This window comes from Podarcis muralis, chromosome 13 (assembly GCF_964188315.1).
Source record: "Podarcis muralis chromosome 13, rPodMur119.hap1.1, whole genome shotgun sequence".
Taxonomy (NCBI): Eukaryota; Metazoa; Chordata; class Lepidosauria; order Squamata; family Lacertidae; genus Podarcis; species Podarcis muralis.
The window spans coordinates 10,418,697-10,444,922 of NC_135667.1; the positions used below are offsets into that span (position 1 = coordinate 10,418,697).

Genomic DNA, 26,226 nt, shown 5'->3' on the forward strand with positions numbered 1-26,226 from the left:
CTTTGCTCAGATCATGTCCAAAACCTAAATCCAATTTTTCATCTTAATAATTGGAGGTTTGCTGCTAAATGGAGGCGACTTTGGAGAGTTGCCAAGAAACGTTCCAGGCAACCATCCAGCCATCCCCAGCCCCTCCTTCTGAATTTGGGGCCAGGTTTTGGGCAATCTGCAGATGACCTGCCACTCCCCAGCCTGAGGAGTGTAGGGTGGCTGATTACTCCCATCTCAGCCTGTACGGCAGTGATGGAATTCAGCAATCCTCCATCGCAGCTAGCTGAAAGCTCCTCTCCCAAATGCTCCCCTATTCTTGGATACAATCAATATGTACAAAAATGAAACTGTAATGATGCCATAATAATAATAAATATCAATAGAAAACATTGCGCAAGCATATCTGAGTTTTCCAATATAAGGTGGGGTTGGTGCTGTCTCTAAACTTGGTAAACTTGGGATATAGAATAAATATATATTCAATATTTAAGTGTGTGTGCGTGCAAGTGTTTATATTTGAATAAATTGGAATATCATGACTTCTTGTTTCCACTTGGAAACATTTGGCTTTTGCTTTTTCCAGATTTCATATGGTTCATTTGAACCAGCCATAAATGATGGAACCAAGTTCCCTTCCTTTTACCGCATGGTCCCCAATGAAGACCTTCAGTATCAGGGAATTATCCGGTTACTTCTGCATTTCAGATGGAAATGGGTTGGGCTCATCACTCCAGCTAATGAAGCTGGGGAACGTTTCTTGCAGAACATTGAGCCAATGCTTTTCAAGAATGGAATCTGTTCGGCATTTACAGAAAGACTTAAATTCAATATGAATTATAACAGTAACAAACTTGAAATGGCAGAGGACTCAAGGATTTTGTTTACAACTTTCACAACCAGCAAAGCTAATGCAATTCTTCTATATGGAGAAAGTAGGTTTAGTATATGGTTGTCAGCTTTTTTATTCGCAATGGAGTTAACTCAGCAACTATTTCCTCAAAAGAAGTCCCGTGAAGGAAAAGTATGGATTACAACTATCCAAATTGACTTCATATTATATAGCCTTCAAAAATTGACTGTTAATATACGAATGTTCCATGGTGCTATCTCCTTTGCAATTCACTTCAAGGAGATTCACAACTTTAAAGACTTTCTTCGGAGTATACGTCCTCATTGGACAGACACAGGTGGTTTTATCCAAGATTTCTGGGAAGATGCATTCAGTTGTTCACTTTCAAACTCCACTCACTCGACATTCAGTGATAACATTTGTACTGGAGAGGAGATGCTGGAGAGCCTTCCTGCACCATTTTTTGAAATGAGCACGACTGGCCACAGCTACAGTATCTATAATGCTGTCTATGCTTTGGCACATGCCTTAAATAGCATGCACTTGGCTGGAGCCATCCGCAACAGAAGAGGCGCTAAGGGAAAACTCTCTCCTCAATATGTAGATCCTTGGCAGGTATTCTTCTCTGTTACAAAGCATTCACTACATTGGTACATTTTGTGAGTAGGCATTTAAGGTAAAGGTAAAGGTACCCCTGCCCGTACGGGCCAGTCATGTCCGACTCTAGGGTTGCGTGCTCATCTCGCTCTAGAGGCCGTGAGCCGGCGCCGTTCAAAGACACTTCCGGGTCACGTGGCCAGCGTGACGAAGCTGCAGCTGGCAGGCCAGCACCAGCGCAGCACACGGAACCGCTGTTTACCTTCCCGCTATAAAGCGGTCCCTATTTATCTACTTGCACTTAGGAGTGTTTTAGAACTGTTAGGTGGGCAGGAGCTGGGACTGAACGACGGGAGCTCACCCCGCCGTGGGGATTCGAACCACCGACCATACGATCGGCAAGTCCTAGGCACTGAGGTTTTACCCACAGTTTATTTTATTTTCAGTAAAGAAATAAAAGAATAAAACTTAAGAAATTAAAAATAAACCTTAAGTAAATTTATTGTATGAAAGATGGGAATTAGAGTATTTCTTATAATGATACTAAACAGACTTTAGATGACACAGGCTTTCAGAAGCAACAGACTACCAACAACTACAAGTAACTGTAGCTGTGCCAACCACCTCCTTCCCACTGCAAAACCCCTCCATTTTCTCCCATTTCCCTTCCCAATTCTCTCTGTCTCTCTGTCTCTGTCCAGTGTGTAAGGTTGGGGCCAGGGGCCCACTGGCCCCAGATGCATAATTCTGAGGGAGAACAACCAGACCCCAACCACAGGCACTGGCTTTTGCAGGGATCCTCATATCCAAGAGAAAACAGAAGAGCAGCCCATAAGGGAGCTGCCACTACATGGGGACGTCCTGGAAGGCCCCGTCCCCAACTCCTCATCTTTCCCTGTCTGCCAATCACCAGGAGTTTCTGGCCTCACTGGTAGGTCCCCAGAAGACACTGGCAACTGTTTGATCACTGTCTCTTAGACCCTGCTTTTCTCCCTTCTCCTCTTCTGCCTCTGAGTCTGGATTTCAGTCTGCCACTGCCTCTTCCTGCTCCCTTAACCCTGTTGCCTTTTCTGTTTCTGACACCTCCTCCTCCCAGTCGGCTCCCTCTTCTCCCACTGACCACTCCTTGTCATTCCACCACCAATCCCCTGGCTCTGAGCCTCCTTTCCTTGGGGTGTCCCTTTCGGGTTCCCCAGCAGCTACTTCCTCCAACTCCTCTGCATCCAACATCCAACCATGCTCAAATCCACCCTATAAATTATGGAAAGGTCCAGTCCAATGTTCTCATGTTGCATTCCTATCCTTTGTGAACATAAGCTCCCATCTCTTCTCATTCATGACTTCTCAAATCCCTTCCCTTTCTTGGATCTTGACAAAGGCTAGTCTCAAGCAAGCAGGTCTATGGTCTCATCTCTTCATAATATATTTATGCAAGTCTGTTGAATGTTGAATTGGCACAGATTCATGATTTCCTACTCCTCTTGTATGCGCAACTAGAATATGGATGCTCTCCATTGTGAACTGAAGCATTTAACTTCAATTCTCTTTCCACTTAGCTCCACTCATTCCTGCAGAGAATCTCATTCAACAACAGTGCTGGGGATGAAATTGCATTAAATGAATATGGAGAGTTAGCAGCTGGCTTTGATATTACCAACTTGGTCACTTTCCCAAATAATTCCTATGTCAGAGTCAAAGTGGGAAGTTTAGATCCTCAGGCCCCTCTGGGCAAAGAGCTCACCATTAATGAAGACAGAATCAAATGGCACAGACGCTTCACTAAGGTATGGAAATAATGGCACAGTCCCTGAAAACCCAGAATTAGTGGCTATCCACAAAATGGGATGTAACAAAAGCACTTCACACATTTTTCATTTTGAAATTCACTAGCACTTGAAACCACTTCAGACTAGTGATGAGTTAGAATAGAGGAGTGCTCCCAGACCTCTTGCTTCAAATGGAATGCAACTCCTCCCAGAACAGGTCAGGCATAGGACCCGAAAGCATTTCTCTCTGAGACAGGATGTGGCCTAACAGGAAACCACTACCCAAAAGTCATGGAATGATTTCCTATTGCTAGTTTCTTGTAATGACCCTGCAGGTAGGAGCAGAACCACTATAATGGTTTACCTTTAATTCCTTGTGCCACCACAAAGGAACACCATGTGGACTCCTTGAAGCAAATGCCGTTAGGTGGTGACTCCATCAAAAGGCCAAGCCAGGGGTGAAATCACACTGAATTCTAACACAGCTGTAAGGTAGGATGGTCCAGGCACGAATACTTGTTGAATGGTCTCTTTAAATTTGAAAGTTCATTATTGTTCCACAAGATGTGTATGTCTTTCAGGGCCAGAGCAAATAACATGACCTAGTTTTACAGATGTGAAGCACTATAGCAGGTGCTGTTAAAAAGGTAAAGGTAAAGGGACCCCTGACCATCAGGTCCAGTTGTGACCAACTCTGGGGTTGCGGCGCTCATCTCGCTTTATTGGCCGAGGGAGCCAGCGTACAGCTTCAGGATCATGTGGCCAGCATTACTAAGCCGCTTCTGGCGAACCAGAGCAGCACACGGAAACGCCATTTACCTTCCAGCCAGAGCGGTACCTATTTATCTACTTGCACTTTGACGTGCTTTCTAACTGCTCGGTTGGCAGGATCAGGAACCGAGCAATGGGAGCTCACCCGCTCATGGGGATTCGACCTGCCGACCTTCTGATCAGCAAGTCCTAGGCTCTGGTGTTTAACTCACAGCTGTTAAGTTGTGTTAATTAAGCTGTGTCACCAATTGGGTATAGTATATAAAGAGCAGCACCTAGCTCTCTCAGTACCCTAGTGTATGGGTTGGTGGTTCGGTCATGCTCCTTGATATATTATAATTAATGTAAAAGGAGTTTTTGTTTTTGTTATTAAAATCTAGCTAGAGTTATTTTGCATTCCTTGTAATGTATAGTCTCCCCAGCAAGCTCTCTGCAGCGCAACTAGTCTGCAAATAGCCAACAATACTGACATCTTCTTAAGCTTGTATGATGCTAAGAACAGCAGCTTTTTACCCCACTGTATGTGCCACTTCTGTACATATGGATCATTTCGCCAGTGTGGTGTAGTGCTTAAGAGCGGTAGACTTGTAATCTGGTGAACCAGGTTCACGTCTCTGCTCCTCCACATGCAGCTGCTGGGTGACCTTGGGCCAGTCACACTTTTTTGAAGTCTCTCAGCATCACTCACCTCACAGAGTGTTTGTTGTGGGGGAGGAAAGGAAATGAGATTTTTAGCCGCTTTTAGACTCCTTCGGGTAGTGATAAAGCGGGATATCAAATCCAAACTCCTCCTCCTCCTCCTCCTCTTCTTCTTCTTCTTCTTCGCACCATTAGTCCTCCTATTTACTATTAAATCACCTGATCTTGGAGATTATATAAATCCCCTAAAACATTTATCTCTTCTTACCTCTTTGGATAGGTGCCACCCCCTTCTGTATGTAATGACATCTGCCATTCTGGATACGGGAAGAAAAAGAAGGAGGGGGAGAAGTTTTGCTGCTATGATTGTGATCCATGTCCAGAAGGAATGATTTCAAATGAGAAAGGTTAGAGATGACATCTTAAGATACTGCAGAACCTCTGGGCTCCTGGCAATTTTGTTGACATTAAACTGCTGCAGGAGAGAAGGCTTAAATTAACAGATGTGTTCTTCTCACTGTTTATAGATAACATCAATATATTTTAATCTTTAAAACATCTTGAAGATTTCTTTTTTAAGTGGAAGCTAATGTATTTTACCTCCAACTTCAACAAAATTAGGGTGGACTAGAAGTGGTGTTTTCTCCTCTAAGAATTAGGTTGTTTGACAATAGGGTGAAACTCTTATCAAACTCGCTTTTCTGAGATCCAATTAATCTCAGCTGTAATGCATTTCTCATTTTGTTGTACTGTTTATGTGGCTCTAAGAAAAAGCAGGGAGACAATAAAGAAAAAAAGATGTCACCCATGTAGAAAATTCCAGAATTGATACACAAGTTTTATTTTTGATACACCTAGTACAAAAGCATGCTACAAGAACTTAGTCTGCTACAAGAACCTTTTCTTTTCCCTTTTCCCCCTCCCCCCTTCCTTTGCCATTTGTTTTAGTCCATTGTTTCACGATAATATTTAAGCTTTTGCTTGCTTACTCTTAGATGTTTGATTGTTGTTCTCCTGCTGATTAGGTGTTTTTTCTTCCTTTATGTACGTTATATGGTAGTTCTGTTTAGCTGTGGAATGTTTTGGGGTTTATTTTTAATTTAATTAATTGGATTGTCTAATATTATAATAGTAGGCTGACAAAGAATATAATCGTTTCATATAATCAGAGAGGTAGCTGATGTTTAGGTGGTTTGTTCTACTCGATTAATTAGAGTTATCGAGTTGTTGATACTATAAGCAGAAAAACTAGGCCGGGAAAGAATAACATAAATTTCCATTAATGGAGGCTAGTATGAGTCTTGGGATTGCTACCGTGGAAGGGCGAAGGAGGTATGGCGGTGAGGGGCGGGTGTTATAGGTGAAGGGGATTGAGATACGGATATGCTCGTACCCCTTCCAAACTGCGCCCCATCCCGAGGGATGAGGGTGGGGTGAGCACGGATTACTCATCTCCGTCACTGGTGCTGTGCAATGCCAGGTCTATAGGTAACAAAACTGCCACCCTGTGAGATTTCTTTACCTTGCAGGGGGTTGACCTGGCTTGTGTGACGGAGACCTGGGTCCACGAAGGGGAAACAGTTACCATACGAGAGATGGTGCCCCCGGGTTTCTCCGTCCTCCACTAGTCGCGGACTGTGGGCCGGGGGGGAGGGGTGGCATTATTCATCCAGGAAGATTGTTCTTTCAGGGCTCTACCATCGCCATCGATCCCCAGCATTGAATGTGTTGGCCTCCGAGGAGAGCTTGGCTGTCTGGCTGGTGTACTGGCCACCTAGCGCACCAGCAGCCACCCTGTCAGGCCTACTGGAGGCGGTGGTCGGCTGGGCCTTGGAGTTCCCTAACCTATTGGTATTGGGGGACTTCAACATCCAGGCTGATGCCACAGGCTCTGGACCTGGAGTCTTCCATGGAGACACTAGGGCTCTCCCAGTTTGTTTCGGGTCCCACACATCAAGCAGGACACATGCTGGATTTGATCTTTGGCGTCGGTATAGATGTGATCATGTCTCTTTCAATGAAGGTCCCATGGTCTGATCACTACGCTCTGAAAGCCAGGATTGACTTTCCACCCCCACCCTGCTTAGGTGGCGAGCCGATTTGGGCTCACCCGCAGAGGCTGATGGACCCTGATAAATTCCGTCAAGCCTTGCAGGACCTTTCTCCCCCTGGCGACTCATTGACTGAGCTTGTTGAGGGCTGGAATATCCAGCTCCTGGCAGCCATCGATGAGATCACACGTAAGCGCCCTCTGCGACCCCGGAGAAACCGGGCTCCCTGGAAATGGAGAAACCGGGCTCCCGGAAAATGAAGCGGGACCTCAGATGGCTAGAGCGAGTATGGCAGGGTGCCCGTGACGGAGCCTCAAGAACATCTTATAGGGTTTTTATGAAAACCTACAAGATGGCAGTAAAGGCCGCTAAGAAGTCTTACTTCTCGGCCTCCATTGCATCTGCTAGCTCTCGCCCGGCGCAATTATTTAGTATAATTAGGTCTTTAACATCCCTGGAGGGACAGCCAAATTTAAATAACAATTTGACACACAGCTGTGAGGCATTTGTGAGCTTTTTTGCGGAGATGGTCCTGTTGCTCCGCCGTGACCTCCCTGCCAATTTGGATACAATAATGGAACTGGAGGCCCCTCGACTGTCCTCGGGTCCAGTATTGGACCACTTTGACTGGATATCCCCAGCCGATGTGGGGGTCCTCCGAGCTGGAAAGCCCACCACCTGTCCTCTTAACCCGTGCCCATCCTGGCTGATTAGAGCTTGTCCAGACGAGGTATGGGCCCCCCTAGAGGATATCCTCAATTTGTCCCTTGGCACCGGGACATTCCCAGGGGTGCGCCCGCTCTTAAAAAACATCATTAGATCCTTTAGATCTATCCAATTACCGCCCGGTTTCAAATCTTCTGTTCCTGGGTAAGGTGATTGAGAGAGCAGTTGCTGAACAGCTTGGTGGGTTTCTGGATGAAACATCAGCTCTGGATCCATTCCAACCCGGCTTCCGTGCTGGTCATGGGACCAAGGCGGTTCTGGTCACCCTAACAGATGATCTCCGCAGGCAGCTGGATTGAGGCGGGTCGGGGCTGCTGATTCTTCTAGACCTGTCAGCAGCCTTTGACATGGTCGATCATGAATGCCTTGCCGACGTGGGGATCCAGGGCACAGTCCTTCAATGGCTGCACCTGTTTCTCTCTGGTTTGGGACAGAGGGTGGTGCTTGGGGGGGAACCACTCCTTGGTGTGTGGAGCCACTCCTTGGTGTGTAGAGTGCCTCAGGGTGTGAGACTCTCCCCGATGCTTTTCAACATCTTTATGCGCCCCCTCGCCTAGCTTGCCCGGAGTTTTGGGTTGGGCTGCCATCAGTATGCTGATGACACCCAACTCTATCTGTTGATGGATGGCCATCCTGACTCGGCCTCAGACACACTGATCAGATGTTTGGAAGCTGTGGCTGGATGGTTACGTGGGAACCGGTTGAAGTTACATCCTTCAAAGATAGAGGTCCTGTGGCTGGATCGGGACGATATGGGATTGGGGGGGCAACACCCATCTCTTGTGGGGGTGCAATTAGTGCCAGCACCGTCCGTTAAGAGTTTGGGTGTAATCTTTGACACCTCCCTTTCCATGGAGGTGCAGATTGCAGCTATAACAAAGGCGGCATTTTTTCATCTCCGCCAAGCTAAGCAGTTGGCTCCTTACCTCTCTCGCCCTGACCTAGCCACTGTGATTCACACGATGGTCACCTCCAGACTGGATTATTGTAACTCGCTCTACATGGGGCTGCCCTTGATACTGACCCAGAAACTCCAAAGGGTGCAGAATGCTGCAGCGAGACTCCTTACGGGGTCCTCGCTGCGAGATCACATTCACCCGGTGCTATACCAACTGCACTGGCTCCCGGTGGAGTACAGGATCAGCTTTAAGGTGCTGGTTTTAACCTTTAAAGCCCTATATGGCCTAGGACCCTCATGCCTACGGGACAACCTCTCCTGGTATTTCCCACAGAGGAACTTATGGTGTTCAAACAAAAACATCTTGGCGGTCCCAGGCCACAGAGAGGTTAGACTGGCCTCAACCAGAGCCAGGGCTTTTTCAGCTGTGGCTCCGATCTGGTGGAACGCTCTGTCACAAGAGACTAGGGTCCTGCGGGACTTGACATCTTTCTGCAGGGCCTGCAAGACAGAGCTGTTCCACCAGGCCTTTGGCCAGGACACAGCCTGACTCCCTCCTTTGGCAATCTTCAGAGAACTCTAGCCCAATGGTTCCCATTAATTTGATTTGAATTAATTTTATAATGAAATGATTTTAGAATGTTGTATTATTTTAGTGTTGTTAGCCGCGCTGAGCCCGGCTTCGGCTGGGGAGGGCGGGATATAAATACAAATTTATTATTATTGTTATTGTTATTTGGACTTGAAGCTCTCATACATTCTGACATAGAAAACACTATGTTAAAAGGACTAGTGATGTGAAATTCTTAAGAATACTTTTGGTTACTTCAAATTGAAGTAACAACAATTTGTTACTTCAAACAATATACATTGTTTGTGTATTTTCAGACATGGAAAGATGTGTCAGTTGCCCAGCAGATCAGTATCCAAACAGCGGCCAGGATCTTTGCATTCCTAAGATTCCAAACTTCCTAGCCTTCGATGAAACCTTGGCCATTGTTTCAACTTCCTCTGCGCTTCTATTCTCTCTGATCACAGTTTTAGTGCTAGGCATCTTCATTAAGCATCGCAATACAGCCATAGTCAAAGCCAACAACCGAAGCCTCACCTATGGTCTCCTTATCTCCCTCCTCTTGTGTTTCCTCTCTTCTTTGCTGTTTATTGGAAAACCTAATATGGTGACTTGCCTTCTCCGACAAACTGCTTTTGGCATTGTCTTCTCTATAGCCCTCTCCAGCATCTTAGCCAAAACCATACTGGTGGTTTTGGCATTCATGGCTACCAAACCAGGATCCAATATGAGGAAATGGGTAGGCAAAGAACTGGCTTATTCCATTGTCTTTTCCTGCTCCATTGTTCAAGTAGGAATCTGTGTCCTCTGGCTGGCAACCTCTCCCCCATTCCCAGATGTGGACATGCACTCAATGCCTGAAGAAATCATATTTCTTTGTAATGAAGGGTCAGTCTCCATGTTCTATTGTGTTTTGGGCTACATGGGCTTCCTGGCCACTATCAGCTTCACGGTGGCCTTTCTAGCCAGGAAGTTGCCTGACACTTTCAACGAAGCCAAGTTCATCACCTTCAGCATGCTGGTCTTCTGCAGTGTTTGGCTCTCCTTCATTCCAACCTACCTGAGCACCAGAGGAAAATACATGGTGGCTGTGGAGATCTTCTCCATCTTTGCTTCTGGTGCTGGGTTACTTGTTTGCATTTTCACCCCTAAATGCTACATTATTGTGGTGAGGCCTGACCTGAACAACAAAGAGCAGCTAACACAAAGAAAGTTATAAATGACAGTGGAATTTGTGGTTCTGTTGGGTCTTAGAATACATGGACTTGCTGGCTGGTATCACTTTCTGAGTCCCTACTCCGGATATGTGTAGAGTTTGCTCCTTACCTTTTTCTTCTCCTGCATTCCCATGGGTGTCCCACATTTCTGCTCAAAGGGCTCTGTTTTTTGTCGGCCAAAGATGTCCCAAAGGCAATGGGTAAATATTTTTCCTCAGGTTCTACTCCCAAAGCCTTTTTCACAAATGAGTAATGCTGTAAAGCAGTGGAGGTTTAGGTTCAAAGTTTCCTTCTCCTAGGTGGGCTCCCTTCTTAGGTTTACGAGACCCATCTACCCCTCATTTCCCTCTTCAGCACCTTCAGTAGCCACCTCTTTAAGCATTGAGCCCACTTTTGCTCTCATCTGCTATATCCTGTCTTTGCGTGCAGAGAAATTCCCTAACTCACTGAGGATTTGAGGCCCATTGGCTGACCTCACCCTGGTTTAGGCAGTCAGTTGAATCTGTTTTGTGGGATGTGGCTGCTGTTTCAAGCTGACAAGTTCTAGGAGCCACAGGTGAGAACTGAGTGCAGGGTGGGGATCTGAGGTAGACAAACTACCCTAGAAGGAGCATGACGTGTTCCCCGCTAGAGTTACTACCCCTCCCTAACACTCCATACACCCCTGTCATGTATTACTGTATATTTAAAGCAAGTGGAATCTTAATAGCAAAACTCTCAGCCTTTTCATTTAGAAATGGTTAATTTCAGTGGTTCAATGTTGTACATATACTGTATGAATGATTGTTAATAAAAAGTCTCTTATCAATTACTTCGTGTAATCTGCAAATTCATCTTGAAGACAACAGAGGGTACCAGAAACAAAAAACATTGTGAAATAGTTAAGGGCTCTACATTCTTTATCTCTCCCACACAAGGCAGCTGAGGAATAGAAGAAGGAGAAGTTTAAAACAGCCATTTCCCTTGCAACAATATCTGGAGGAAAACACACTGTATATTACTAACAATAATAGGACAAGCCTTTTCCCCCTGAATTATACTTCTAACCTGTTTGAAAGAGTGGTGGCAAAGAATATCTCAAGCCAAATGGCTTCAGATAATTTTTATTAATTTTAAATTACCAGCCAATAATAGCCTCATTAAAACAATACCAAATTATAATACTAATACTAATCACTCACATACCGATTCATATAATTTAGGTGCCCCCCCACATGCTAGATGTTTTTTTTTATTTCTGCATTCCAAAACCTTATTAATTTCTATTATATTCTGGTCAAAATAATAATCCCTTGTAAAACAACTGCAATATTAATAACTTCTATTCTATTGATGCTATAATCCAGTGTCCCCACGTCTTGATAAGGCAAGGATGCTATCCCGAATTGCTGCCACTATTCAGTTAATGTGATTGCAAACCATGTCTGATCAGTGTTACATAGGTGGGAGAGTGATGGATACCCCAGTACTAACAAATTAGGAAGTGGGGAAAGGATGGGGCCAGCTCAACTCTAGCCATCCTGCTGACCTTGTAGGTTCATGCCTTGCCTATGATTTTGTGATGTTACAAATATAAATACATTGGCAGATCTGGCTTCCTGTCCACCAGCTGCAGTAATAGATGCTTTTGGATTCACTATCTGCAGTGTGGATTCAGAGCATTCATCCTAGGCTGGAAAAAATGGTGAACACTGCTTTTTTACTGGAAGCCGAATCACAGGACAAAGCGATACAGCGACTTTTGGAAACTGTGGGATAACCGCTTCTCCCAGGGCATGATGGGGACCATAAACAGTTGTAGGAATGAAGGATACAGCACCATATATGGACAGGAAAATATCATGGGAGGAATTGTAGCACGCAGGAAAGAATAAGGATTACACTTAGAGTTCCTCACTTGGAACTTTATAAATTACCTAATATACCAACACAAACAGAAATCACAAGACTGTAGCTGTTATCTAAGAGATTATTATATGTGCATGGAATGCAATGGAAATTATTAACATAGTGAAACACAGAAATAAGAAGAATGAAGCCATCAAATCTAGCACGCAAGGGGAAACATTTAATTAAATCATATAATTTGACATTTGAATAATTGGAATTCATAATTGTATTAATTAAATAAAATTGGTATTGTTATAATGAGGTTGCTATGGGAACAATATTTTTAAATCAATAAAAATATATATTTAAAAAATAATAATAGTAATATTTTGGCAGTTTCCCTACTGCTGATGCACCATAGAATCAAAAAACACTGCACAAGTGATTCTCTCCCCTATCATTACTAAAATTATAATAATCAATCTACCTGACTGAACCGCCAAATGCCACAGTGTAAATAAAGAATCAACAAGCAAGCCTGAGATGATTATAAGCTCCTCTGTGCTCCATAGACAACTAGGCAGGGCTCTGTTACTTATCAGTTATAAGTTTCCCTTTTTCATATCAAACCACTGCATCTTATTTGGCATCCAAGGCATTCTGTTGTGACAGTGTTCAAGTTAAGAATAAGGTGGATACATGTCCCTTACAGTGCCAAATTGACAGAGTCAGCTGCCACCCAATTTCTCTTATTCAGATCAGGTGGAGGAGAGGAATAATACTGTCGAGAGAAGCAGGGGAGTCCATGCACACAAGGGTATTTGCCATCAGGATGTTGCTCCTGCTGCTTCTGCTGCTCCCCAATATAGTGTCCCAAGGAAAAAGTGCTAAATGCACAACAAATCATCCTGTTCATGTTCCACACGAGTGGTATGAGCCAGGTGACCTGGTCATTGGTGCAATGGCATCTCATATCTATTACATAGTCCACAAGGTTTCCTTCAAGAAACACCCTTCCCAGGACTTCATTGACGCCCCAATGTAAGTAACCGTTAATTAATATTATTTTAATTATTCCATATATGCTGTATCTTAAAATAACTTTGATTGATTGGGGGGTTAGTTTTAGAACTTTATTTTTTAAACGTGTGGAGAGATTTTATTAGAAATCTCTGTGCATATAGGCTATGTGCATATTGTAAATGAACAATAAGCTTTTTAAAAACACCAAATATGTAAAGACAGAAAAGAGAGTAGGAGAAAGAGAAAAGAGATGGCATTAAAAATAGGAAAAGCATATAGCCAAGAAGTATGGTACTCAACTTTTTTGATGATCCCCAAATTTTCAAGGTGGCAAAAAAAACATGGGTTGCTGAAGATATGAAGAAATGTGCAATAGCTTTTATAATTACACAGTATTCCTTGATTGCCCAAATAAGTAAATTAATTTTACTGGCTTCAGCCTCTCTTTGTAGGCAGGCAGATGAATCTCTCCTATCTAGATTCTGTGCACTGTTTAATTTTCCCATCAAACAAAACCTCACTTCATTTGCAGGGTGTTGACAAAGTTCTACCAGCAAATCCTGGCCTTGGTGTTTGCTGTTGATGAAATCAACGAGAATCCCAGCATGTTGCCCAATGTCTCTCTCGGCTTCCACATCTATGATAGCTATTATGATTCAAAGATGACCTACCGAAACACTCTGGACCTGCTCTTTAAATCACATCACTTTGTTCCCAACTACAGGTGTGGCATCCAGAAAAATGTCGTAGGAGTCATTGGGGGACTCAGCTCTGATACCTCCTGGTGCATGGCAAACGTCTTAGGTCTTTTCAAGATTCCACAGGTAGAATATGGATTTTGAAAAACAGAGATTTCATGCTGTCCTTGCAGTAGGAATCTACTGATTCATAAATATGGAGTGGGGAAATGAACAAAGTAAAATGGGTATAATATGCATATCCAACAATGTTTATAAGACAGGCTAATTGTGTTTAATAGATAAAACAGGAGATTTCTGTATATATAGCTGCCAGGTTTGTAAAGGAGGCACCTAGACTGGTTCATATACATCAATCTTGAAAGCACTGCACTGACTTCCTGCGAGCTACTCAGTATATGACGTTGACATTCATTCATAAGCAAAAATTACTCAGAAGACATTAACTAAAAATGTTCCTCCCCTTAAGAATCAAGATATTCCTTTCCCAAAGTATGATGTTAATCAACATTGTTCACTTTCAGAGGCTAATTGAAAACACTGTTTCCTTCCTATTGTTCTGGCATTTGTCATCTGTCATTTCAGAGCGTCATTTATATAGTGGTGTCAGCATTGTGCTATTCTGCTTCATTGTTGTATTTCACTTTAGTTGTTTTAACTAGTGCTGGTACATTATTTTGCATTTTGCTGATATTTTTATTGTGCTCAGAAAACAATAACATATATAATCTTTTGGAGCTCTTCAGGATTTCCCAGGAAATCTTCCTGAGAGAGTTCTTAGAGGATAGAGAATCAACCTCTCTCTTCAAACGCTATAAAGGTTACAGAGCAAAAGTACATGAACCACCTTCACTTTGGACTTTTGTTGAGTCTTCCATTTACTATATTAACATAAGCGATGATAAATGCTCCTCTCTACTTGGAGACAATCAGTGTATACAAGTATAAAGCTGGGATGATGCCATAATAATAACAATAAATATCTACAGAAACCATGAGCAAAATTACCATAGTTTTCACTCCATAACACACATTTTTTTTCCTCCTAAAAAGTAAGGGGAAATGTCTGTGCGTGTTACGGAACGAATGCTTCCCTCCTCCGTGGTTTCCAGCGGGAGAAGAGCCGCTGAATGAAGAGGAGAGAGGGACAGAGTGCCTGCTTCTTTAAAGGAGCAAAGCGGGCGAGGAGAGGAGCCGCTTACACGAGTGTAAGCGGCTCCTGTCCGGTTGGCTCCTTTAAAGCAAGCAGGCTCTCTGTCCCTCCTCCCCACTCAGCTCGCTAAATTGCAGCAAAGTTTTTCAGCTCGCTAAGCCAGATGAGCTAGGGAGGAGGGAGAGAAGCAGAGCCTGCTTGCTTTAAAGGAGCAAAGCGGGAGAGGAGCCTTCTCCCCTTATACCCCTCTTCTGCATTATTAGCACACACACTTCACACACTCCACGCGTGCTACTTGTCCCTTGAGTGCTTTTCCTTCCATCCCCACTTAAAACATGGTTACAAAGCACAGATCCACATGGATCCTCAGGATTTTTGCACTGGGTCACCCCAAATTCACCATCAGATCACATAGCATGTCCATGGCTACAGTTTGCACCAAAAAAATCACGCACCCACTGTAGCCTGGGGCCACAGTGGTGCAAAAATGTGGGTACAAACATGGATCCACATGGATCCTCAGGATTTTTGCATTGGGCTACCCCAAACTCACCGTCAGATCACATGTCTGTGGCCACAGCATGAACCACAAAAATCATACATCCACTGTTTCGTTTAGAATATTTTGTTTCTTGTTTTCCTCCTCTAAAAACTACATGCGTGTTATGGTCGGGTGCGTGTTATCGAGCGAAAAATACGGTACCTCTGTTTTTCTATGTAATTTGGTACATTTAGGATATATATTCAGTGTGTGTGTGTGTGTGTGTGTGTGTGTGTGTGTGTTCATACACAAATATTTTGGGATATCATGATCTCTTCTTTCACTTGGAAACATTTGGCTTTTGCTTTTTCCAGATTTCATATGGTTCATTTGAACCAGCCATAAATTATGGGACCAAGTTCCCTTCCTTTTACCGCATGGTCCCCAATGAAGACCTTCAGTATCAGGGAATTATCCAGTTACTTCTGCATTTCAGATGGAAATGGGTTGGGCTCATCACTCCAGCTAATGAAGCTGGGGAACGTTTCTTACAGACAATTGAGCCAATGCTTTTCAAGAATGGAATCTGTTCAGCATTCACAGAAAGACTTAAATTCAATATGAATTATAACAGTAACTTAATAGAAATGATGGACATAAAGATTTTGTTACCAAGTTTCACAACCAGCAGCGCCAATGTCGTTCTTGTATATGGAGAAAGTAGATTTATTATATGGTTGTCAGTTGCTTTAAGCGCAATGGAGTTTTCTCAGTTACTATTTCCTCAAAAGAATTCACGTGAAGCAACAGTATGGATTATAACTACCCAAATTGATTTCATATTATATAGCCTTCAAAAATTTGTTAATATAAGAAATTTCCATGGTGCTCTATCCTTTGCAATTCACTTCAAGGAGATCCACAACTTTAAAGACTTTCTTCGGAGTATACGTCCTCATTGGACAGACACAGATGGTTTTATCCAAGATTTCTGGGAAGATGCATTCAGTTGTTCACTTTCAAATTTCACTCTCTCAACATTCAGTGATAACATGTGTACTGGAGATGAGATGCTGGAGAGCCTCCCTGCACCATTTTTTGAAATGAGCATGACTGGCCACAGCTACAGTATCTATAATGCTGTCTATGCTCTGGCACATGCCTTAACTACCAAGCAGTTGGCTGGAACCATCCGCAAAAGGAGAGATGCTGGTGGACGACTCTCTCCTCAATATGCAGAACCTTGGCAGGTATATTTTCCTACTACCTCATTGTATTCACTGCATTGCTTTATTATGTGAGTTGGCATTTAATGGTCAGTAAAGAAATAAAGCAAAAATTTACCACCAACTAAGCGTCAATGAAGCTGTGACAACCACCTCCTCACACTGCAAACCCCTCTGTTTTCTCTCCAAATCCCTCCGCAATTGTCCCTGTCTCTCTTACCTGTCCAGTTACCCAGTGGTGTAAGGTTGGGGGCCTGGGGCCCATGGCCCCGGGCACATAATTCTGAGGGATCACAACCAGGACCCCAACCCCAGGCATTGGTTTCTGTGGGGATCCTCATCCTGTCCTAGAGAAAACAGAAGAGCAGTCAATCAGGGAGCTGCCGCTGCTTGGCCACATCCTGGAAGGCCCTTCCCCAACTCCTCATCCTTCCCTGTCTGCCCACCGCCAGTGGTATCAGGGCCCTAAAGCCAATCTAGGCCCCACCACTTACTCCTCAGAACACGCTGTTTGATCACTGACCCTAGACCCTCCTTCTCTCCATCTCCAATGGTTTCTTTAAATGTAAGGGTTCATCATTGTTCCACCCAATGTGTATGTCTTTAAGGGGCCAGAGCAAGGGCCAGAGCAAAATAACGAGACCCAGCTTTACAGCTGTGAAACATAGCAGGTGCTGCTGAGTTGTGTTGATTAGGCTGTGTCAGCAATTGGGTGTAGTATATAAGGAGCAGGACCTAGCTCTGCCATTACCCTGGGGGGTGGGTTGGTGGTTGGGTCTGGTTTGTTGTTGATGTATTTAGTGTATAAGGAGTTTTCATTTTTGTAACTAAAACCTCGTTTGAGTTATTTTTGGGTCCCTTTTTAATGCATGGTCTCCCCAGCAAGCTCTCTGCAGCGTTGTTGTTGTTGTTGTTTAGTCGTTTAGTCGTGTCCAACTCTTCGTGACCCCATGGACCAGAGCACGCCAGGCACCTCTGTCCTCCACTACCTCCCGCAGTTTGGTCAAACTCATGCTGGTGACCTCGAAAACACTATCCAACCATCTCGTCCTCTGTCGCCCCCTTCTCCTTGTGCCCTCCATCTTTCCCAGCATCAGTGTCTTCTCCAGGGAGTCTTCTCTTCTCTCTGCAACGTTACTATACTGCAAATAGCCAACACTTCTCTCCATCATCCTCTTTGGCCTTTGAGCCTGGATTGCTGTCTGCCTCTACCTGCTCCCTTAACCCCATTGCCAGTTCAGTTTCTGACACCTCCTCCTCCAGTTCTTCTCCCTCTTCTGCCACTGACCACTCCTTGTCATCCCACCACCAATCCCCTGGCTCTAACCCTTCTTTCCCTGGGGGTCCCTTGGGGGTCCCCAGCTGGTGCCTCTAACCAATCCTCTGCATCCAGCCAGTCCCTAACACCAATGCTCAAGTCCACTCTATAAACTAAGGAAAGGTCCAGTCAGACGTTCTCATATTATGTTTCGAGAACATGAGCTCCCATCTCATCTCTTGCTTGACTTCTCAAATTCCTTCCATTTCTTGGGTCTTGACAAAGGCTGATCCCAAGCAAACAGACTTAACTCTCCTTCATATATCTTTATGGAAGGCTCTTTACTGTTGAATTAAGAATGATTCATGGTTTCCCACGCCTCCTGTATGTGCAACTGAAATATTGCTCCCCATTGTGCAACTGAAATATTGCTCTCCATTGTGAACTGAAGTGTTTAACTCCTAGACGAAAAGGATTTGATTCCATCTAGGGATGCTATCCAACAATCTTAATCAAACTATTCGAATGCTTTATAGACTTTTTGATTTTTCCTTCCACTTAGCTCCATTCGTTCCTGCAGAGAATCTCATTCAACAACAGTGCTGGCGATGAAATTACATTAAATGAATATGGAGAGTTAGCAGCTGGCTTTGATATTACAAACATGGTCACTTTCCCAAATAGATCATACATCAGAGTCCAAGTGGGAAGGTTGGATCCTCAGGCCCCTCCAGGCACAGAGCTCACCATTAATGACGATAGAATCAAATGGCACAGACGCTTCACTAAGGTATGGAAAATAAACACAGTCCCTGAAATTCCATAATCTGTGGTTATCCAAAATATGGGATGTAACAAAAGAACTTAACATATTATAACTTTGATATTCACTATTGAAAATATTGGCTTAAAATGGATACTCCTATGATAGAGAGATACTCTGTTTGAAAGAGTGACTTTTCCTCTATGTTTGCACCTTCAGCTTCTGAGGCCCTGCCTGTTCGACTGTGTACATGATAAGATACTGCATGTCAGACTGAAATTCCCTTTATTTTTATTTTATGCCTATAAACCATCTAGGAGAAAATGTTGTCCTATAGGAAATACTGTAAGATCTAACAGTAAATTAAAGAATGAGCCAAAATACCCCCCCAAAAAAGCAAGAGGCACAAAAGAAATCTCACACTAAGAAAGAAGAATGACTATCAGAGAGTCCAGCGTTGGCCAACATTCTTGTTTGTGGAATCCCTGAGGCAAATCTCCAGTTAGTGGCATTAGACTGAAGACTAAGCTAGCTATATCGTTGTTTGGGCTGAGAAGGAATATTATAATGTGATTGAGTTTGTATGATGCTAATTTCAGGGTCCGTACATCTAGTGAGTTTGTATGATGCTAATTTCAGGGTTTTAAATTAAATTAAATTAAATTAAAAGACGCCTGCTTCTTGGAAGAAGGGCAATGACAGGCCTAGACAGCATCTTGAGAAGTAGAGACGTCACCTTGCCAACAAAGGTCCGTATAGTTAAAGCCATGGTTTTCCCAGTAGTGATGTATGGAAGTGAGAGCTGGACCATAAAGAAGGTTGATCGCCGAAGAATTGATGCTTTTGAATTATGGTGCTGGAAAAGACTCTTGAGAGTCCCATGGACTGCAAGAAGATCAAACACATTCATTCTTAAGGAAATCAGCCCTGAGTGCTCACTGGAAGGACAGGTCGTAAAGCTGAGGCTCCAGTACTTTGGCCACCTCATGAGAAGAGAAGACTCCCTGGAGAAGACACTGATGCTGGGAAAGATGGAGGGCACAAGGAGAAGGGGGCGACAGAGGACGAGATGGTTGGATAGTGTTTTCGAGGTTACCCGCATGAGTTTGACCAAACTGCGGGAGGTAGTGGAGGACAGAGGTGTCTGGCGTGCTCTGGTCCATGGGGTCACGAAGAGTCGGACACGACTAAACGACTAAACAACAACAACAATTTCAGGGTCTGTAGCTGGTGAATAGGTCTACGGTGGGTGCAAGCCCTTCTAGCCACAGAAGCCACTTAAGACTTTAGTAGAGAAGAAGAAGAAGAAGAAGAGTTTGGATTTGATATCCCGCCTTTCACTCCCTTTAAGGGAGTGAGTTAGAATCAAGGAGTGTTCCCAGACTTAAGAACTTCTGGCTTCAGAGAGACTGCAACCACTCCCAGAAGAGGTCAGGCATAGGAAATACCCACCCAAAGCATTTCTTTCTGATAAAGAGTCTGCCCCCATACAATCCATGACTTTCTCCAGACACCTGTCCAGCAACTTCACCACCTCCTCGCTATCCAATGGAATGGAGAGATGGAGCTACAATTCATCAACATACAGATGACACCATGTGCCAGATCCTAGAATATTATTCTGAAGAGTTTCATACATATGATAAATTAGTAATAGTAGTAGTAGTAGTAGTAGTAGTAGTAGTAGTAGTAGTAGTACCCCGCCCATCAGGCTGGGTTTCCCAAGCCACTCTGGGCAGCTCCCAACAAAGTGTTAATAATGATAATAATAATAAATTGATAAAACATCAAACATTTAAAACTTCCCTAAACAGGGCTGCCTTCAGATGTCTTCTAAAAGTCAAATAGTTGTTTAAATAGTATAAAATAAATAAATAGTATAAAAGACAGAATGGGTCCTAATGGGACCCCAAAGCCCAAAAGCCATGGAGTGGTTCCCTAGTACTAGTTTCTCAGAGTGACCTTGCAGGTAGGAACAGAACCACTGTAATGGGGTACGTTTAGTTGCCATCTCCTTGAGTCACTACAATAAAAGCCTTAAAGAAAATGCAGTTAGGTTGTGAGGTGAGAGTAGACTGAATTCTGGTGCAGCTCAAAAGGTGGATGGTCTAGGTATGAATATTGAAGTCTTGTTGAGTTTGTATAATGCTTAGAGGAGCAGCTCTTTACCACACCTCTGCACATATGGATGATATATTTCACACTATTAGTCCTTCTATTTACTGTTAAATCACCTGATCTTGGAGATTAGATAAATCCCCTAAAACATTTATCTCTTCCTACCTCTTTGGATAGGTGCCACCCCCTTCTGTATGTAATGACATCTGCCATTCTGGATACGGGAAGAAAAAGAAGGAGGGGAAGAAGTTTTGCTGCTATGATTGTGATCCATGTCCAGAAGGAATGATCTCAAATGAGAAAGGTGGACAATGTCATCTTAAGACAATACCAAACAATGCAATTTATTTTAGTAAGGTCTGGGCTCACTGGCAATTCCGTGGTTATTAAACCACTGGAGAAGGACAGGTTTAAAGCAAATTGATGTGTTGATCTCATTTTTTATAGATAACTTCAATGTAACCTTATATTTCAAATGGCTTGAAGACAAATATTTAAATTGTAGGCAATATATTTCACCTCCAACTTCTGTAAAGTTAGGGGGGAATAGAAGTGGTGTTTTCTCCTCTAAGACTTAGGTTGTTTCATGAGAGGGTGAAAATTAAATCAAACTCACCTTTCTGGGCTTCAAAGATTTCAGCTGTAATGTATTTCTCCTTTTGCTGTGCAGTATATGTGGTTCTAAGAAAAAGTAAGGAGGGCAATAAAAACAGATGTCCTTCATGTAAAAAATTCAGATTTCATACATGAAATTTATTGTTGATGCATCAAGAGGGAAGGCATTTGGGCTGGAAGTTCAGAAACATTTTCAGATAGAAAACACTATGCTAGATGGACTAATGATGAGAAAATTCTTAAGATTAGTTGTGGTTACTTCAAATTGTCACACACTGTTTGTTTGTTTTCAGACATGGAAACATGTATCAGTTGCCCAGCAGATCAATACTCAAACAGTGGCCAGGATCTATGCATTCCCAAGACTCCAAATTTCCTAGCCTTTGATGAAACCTTGGCCATTGTTTCAACTTCCTCTGTGCTTCTATTCTCTCTGATCACAATTTTGGTGCTTGGCATCTTCATTAAGCATCGTGATACAGCCATAGTCAAAGCCAACAACCGAAGCCTCACCTATGGTCTCCTTATCTCCCTCCTCTTGTGTTTCCTCTCTTCTTTGTTGTTTATTGGAAAACCTAATAAGGTGACTTGCCTACTCCGACAAACTGCTTTTGGCATTGTCTTCTCTATAGCCCTCTCCAGCATCTTAGCCAAAACCATATTGGTGGTTTTGGCATTCATGGCTACCAAACCAGGATCCAATATGAGGAAATGGGTAGGCAAAGAACTGGCTTATTCCATTGTCTTTTCCTGCTCCCTTCTTCAAGTTGGGATCTGTGTCCTCTGGCTGGCAACCTCTCCCCCATTCCCAGATGTGGACATGCACTCAATGCCTGAAGAAATCATATTTCTTTGCAATGAAGGGTCAGTCTCCATGTTCTATTGTGTTTTGGGCTACATGGGCTTCCTTGCTATAGTCAGCTTCACGGTGGCCTTCTTGGCCAGGAAGTTGCCTGACACTTTCAACGAAGCCAAGTTCATCACCTTCAGCATGCTGGTCTTCTGCAGTGTTTGGCTCTCCTTCATTCCAACCTACCTGAGCACCAGAGGAAAATACATGGTGGCTGTGGAGATCTTCTCCATTTTTGCTTCTGGTGCTGGGTTACTGGCTTGCATTTTCCCCCCTAAATGCTACATTATTGTGGTGAGGCCTGACCTGAACAACAGAGAGCAGCTAACACAAAGGAAGTTATAAATGACAGAAAAATTTGTGGTTCTGTTGGATCTGAGGCTACATGGACTTGCTAGAAGGTATAAATTTCCGGGTCCCTACTCTGGATCTTTGTAGAGTTTGCTTCTTAACTTTTTTGTCTGCCAAAGTTTCCCAAAGGCAATGGGTACAGATTTTATTTCAGGTTTTACTCCCAAAGCCTTTTTCACGAATGAGTACAGCTGTAAAGCAGTTTTGGTTTAAGTTCAAAGTTTCCTTCTTCTAGATGGGCTCCCTTCCTATGTTGACGAGACCCATCTGCCCCTCATTTCCTTCTGCAGCCCTTTCAGTAGAAACCTTGTTGAGCATTGGACCTCTTTTGCTCTCATCCACTCAATCTGCTATATCCTGTCTTTGCATGCTGAGAAATTCCCTAACTCGCTGAAGGTTTGAGATCCATTGGCTACACTCGCCTGGTGTAGGCTGCCAGTGAATCTGTTTCCTGGGTTGCAGGGGGCGGGGGATCAGAGGTAGACAAACTACACCAGAAGGAGGATGACTTGTTCCTCACTATAGTTACTACCCCTCCCCTAACACTCTATACATCCCTGTCATGTATTACTGTACCTTTGAATCAAATAGATTCTTAATAGCAAAACTGTCAGACTTTCAATTTAGAAAGGGTTACGTTCAGTCTATGGATGTTGTACATATATGAGTGCTTGATTATTAATAAAAAGTCTCATCAATTGTTTCAAGTAATCTGCATATTCATGTTGAAGACAACACAGGGTACCAGAAGGAACACACATTGTGAAATAGTTGAGGGCTCTACAATCTTTATCTCTCTCTACACATTGGATATTACTATCTCTAATAGGACAAGACTTTTAGTCTTCTGAACTACACTTCTAACCAGACTGAAAGAGTTGTGGCAGAGAATATTTCAAGCATGCCAAATGGTGTCAGAGAATACAGATGTGTTTCTAAGGTCTATTGATGCTATTATCCAGGGTCCCCACATCTTGATAAGGTTTGAATGCTCTCCAGAATTGCTGCCACAAATCAATTAGGGCGATGGCAAACCATGTCTGATCAGTGTTACATAAGTGGGAGAATGAAGGATCTCCCAGATTAGGAAGCAGGGAAAGGATGGAGCCAGCACAACTCTAGATATTCTGCCATAGCAAGGAGTGAACTAGATGGCCTTGTAGGTTCATTCCTTGCCTATGATTTTGTGATGTTACAAATATAATTACATTGGCAGATCTGGCTTCCTGTCCACCAGCTGCAGTAATAGATGCTTTTGGATTAACTATCTGCAGTCTGGATTCAGATCATTCTTCCTAGCCTGGAAAAAATGGTGAACACTGCTTTTTTACTGGAAGCCGAATCACAAGACAAAACGTTGCAGTGACTTTTGGAAACAGTGGGATAACTGCTTCTCCCAGGGCATAATGGGAACCATCAACAGCTGTAGGAATGAAGGATATAGCACCATATACGGATGGGAAAAGATCATGGGGTAAACCTAACATGCAGGAAAGAATAAGGGATACAGTTAGAGTTCCTCACTTAAAACTTTATATACATTACCTAATATTCCAACACAAATAGAAACACAAGACTGTAGCTGTTCTGTAAGGGATTATTTTATTTGCATGGAATGTAATGGAAATTATTAACACAGTGGAACACAGAAATAATGTAAAACATGAAGCCATCAGATCTAGCATGCAAGGGGGGCAGTTTAATTAAATCATATAATTTGACATTTGAATAATTGTCATTCATAATTGCATTAATTAAATAAAATTGGTATTGTTATAATGAGGCTGGTATTGGAACAATATTGGGAAATCAATGAAAAATATATTTTTAAAAATAATAATAGTAATATTTTAGCAGTTCCTCTACTGCTGATGAGCCATAGAATCAAAAAATACTGCACAGGTGATTCTCTCCCCTATCATTATTAAAATTACAATAATCAATCCACCTGGCTGGTCCTCCAGATGTCACAGGGGGGGGGGAGAATCAACAAGCAAGCCTGAAATGATTATAACCTCCTCTGTGCTCCATAGACAACCAGGCTGGGCTCTGTTACTTATCAGTTATCAGTTTCCCTCTTTCATATCAAACCACTGCATCTTATTTGGTATCCAAGGCATTCTGTTGTGACAGTGTTCAAGTTGACAATAAGGTGGATACATGTCATTTAAAGTGCCAAATAGACAGAGTCAGCTGCCACCCAATTTGTCTTGTTCAGGTCAGGTGGAGGAGAGGAATTATACTGTTGAGAGAAGCAGGGGAGTCCATGCACACAAGTGTATTTGCCATCAGGATGTTGCTCCTGCTGCTCCTGCTGCTCCCCAATATAGTGTCCCAAGTACAAAGTGTTAAATGCACAACAAATCATCCTGTTCATGTTCCACACGAGTGGCATGAGCCAGGTGACCTGGTCATTGGTGCAATGGCATCTCATATCTTTTACATAGTCCCCAAATTATCCTTCAAGAAACACCCTTCCCAGGTCTTCACTGATACCCCACTGTAAGTAACCGGTAATTAATATTATTTTATCTATTGCTTATAAGCTGTTTCTGACTGAAAATAATTTTTATTGATTGCGGGGGAATCTCTTCCACTTTATTTTTTGAACGTGGAGAGATTTTATTAGAAATCTCTCTGCACATAGGCTATGAACATTAAGCTTTTTTAAAAATCCAATTCTGTAAAGAGAGACAGAAAAAGGAGAAAGTGAAAAGAGATGGCATAAAAACACAGAGAAACATATAGCCAAAAGTGTACTCAACTTTGTTGGTGATACCCAAATTTTCAATGCGGTGAAAACAAACATGGGTTGCGGAAGATATCGAAGAAAAATGCAACAGCTTTTGCGTGCCCAGGTGGAGACTCCCCAACCCCAGACGACACCAGGTGGAATAATGAGTCGTGACAATGTGTTATGGCATTAAAATTGGTCAGAACTTTATTAAATTTTCAGATGTAGGAACACCTTGGCTTGGGCGATACCCAAATTTTCAAGCTGGTGAAAACAAACATGGGTTGCTGAAGATATCGAAGAAAAGTGCAACAGCTTTTTTAATGACACAGTATTATTCCCGGGAAAATCAGAGGCTCACTATGTCAGGTTCGTACTGGAAGACCGGACAAATGCTAGAACGTTAGCAGTGGCAAAGTTTTTATCGGTGGTTGCAAGAACAAATGAGCCCTATATTCTAAACAAAATGCTTGATTAACCTGGAGGTAGGCTGTATGAGAGGGACGCGGGTGGCGCTGTGGGTTAAAGCCTCAGCGCCTAGGGCTTGCCGATCGAAAGGTCGGCGGTTCGAATCCCCACGGCGGGGTGCGCTCCCGTCATTCGGTCCCAGCGCCTGCCAACCTAGCAGTTCGAAAGCACCTTCGGGTGCAAGTAGATAAATAGGGACCGCTCCAGCGGGAAGGTAAACAGCGTTCCGTGTGCTGCGCTGGCTCGCCAGATGCAGCTTGTCACGCTGGCCACGTGACCCGGAAGTGTCTGCGGACAGCGCTGGCTCCCGGCCTATAGAGTGAGATGAGCGCACAACCCTAGAGTCTGTCAAGACTGGCCCATACGGGCAGGCTGTATGAATTGTGTATTGATTTGTAATGATTTGTTGGGTCCCTGGACCGTAATAAAGATTGATTCATTGATTGATTATTCTATTGCCTAAATAAATAAATAAACAAACTATTCTGGCTTTGTCCTCTCGTTTTAGGCAGGAGGTGAAACTCTCATATCTAGATTATGTTTAATTTTCCCACTCTCACTCCATTTGCAGGATAGTGACA

At 43.2% G+C, this 26,226-nt stretch overlaps 2 protein-coding genes across 2 annotated transcripts; both read left to right on the plus strand.

Annotated features, from left to right (window-relative positions):
• Positions 1-637: 637 nt before the first annotated feature.
• On the plus strand, positions 638-10,079 carry LOC114583457 (vomeronasal type-2 receptor 26-like). The gene is made up of 4 exons (XM_077918009.1): positions 638-1,456; positions 2,995-3,222; positions 4,895-5,021; positions 9,178-10,079. Exons 1-4 carry the CDS (start codon positions 638-640, stop codon positions 10,077-10,079), a joined length of 2,076 nt encoding a protein of 691 aa, XP_077774135.1.
• A 5,620-nt stretch (positions 10,080-15,699) lies between these two features.
• LOC144325271 (vomeronasal type-2 receptor 26-like) lies at positions 15,700-22,437 on the plus strand. The gene is made up of 4 exons (XM_077918010.1): positions 15,700-16,512; positions 18,309-18,536; positions 20,805-20,931; positions 21,536-22,437. Exons 1-4 carry the CDS (start codon positions 15,700-15,702, stop codon positions 22,435-22,437), a joined length of 2,070 nt encoding a protein of 689 aa, XP_077774136.1.
• The last annotated feature ends 3,789 nt before the right edge of the window (positions 22,438-26,226 follow it).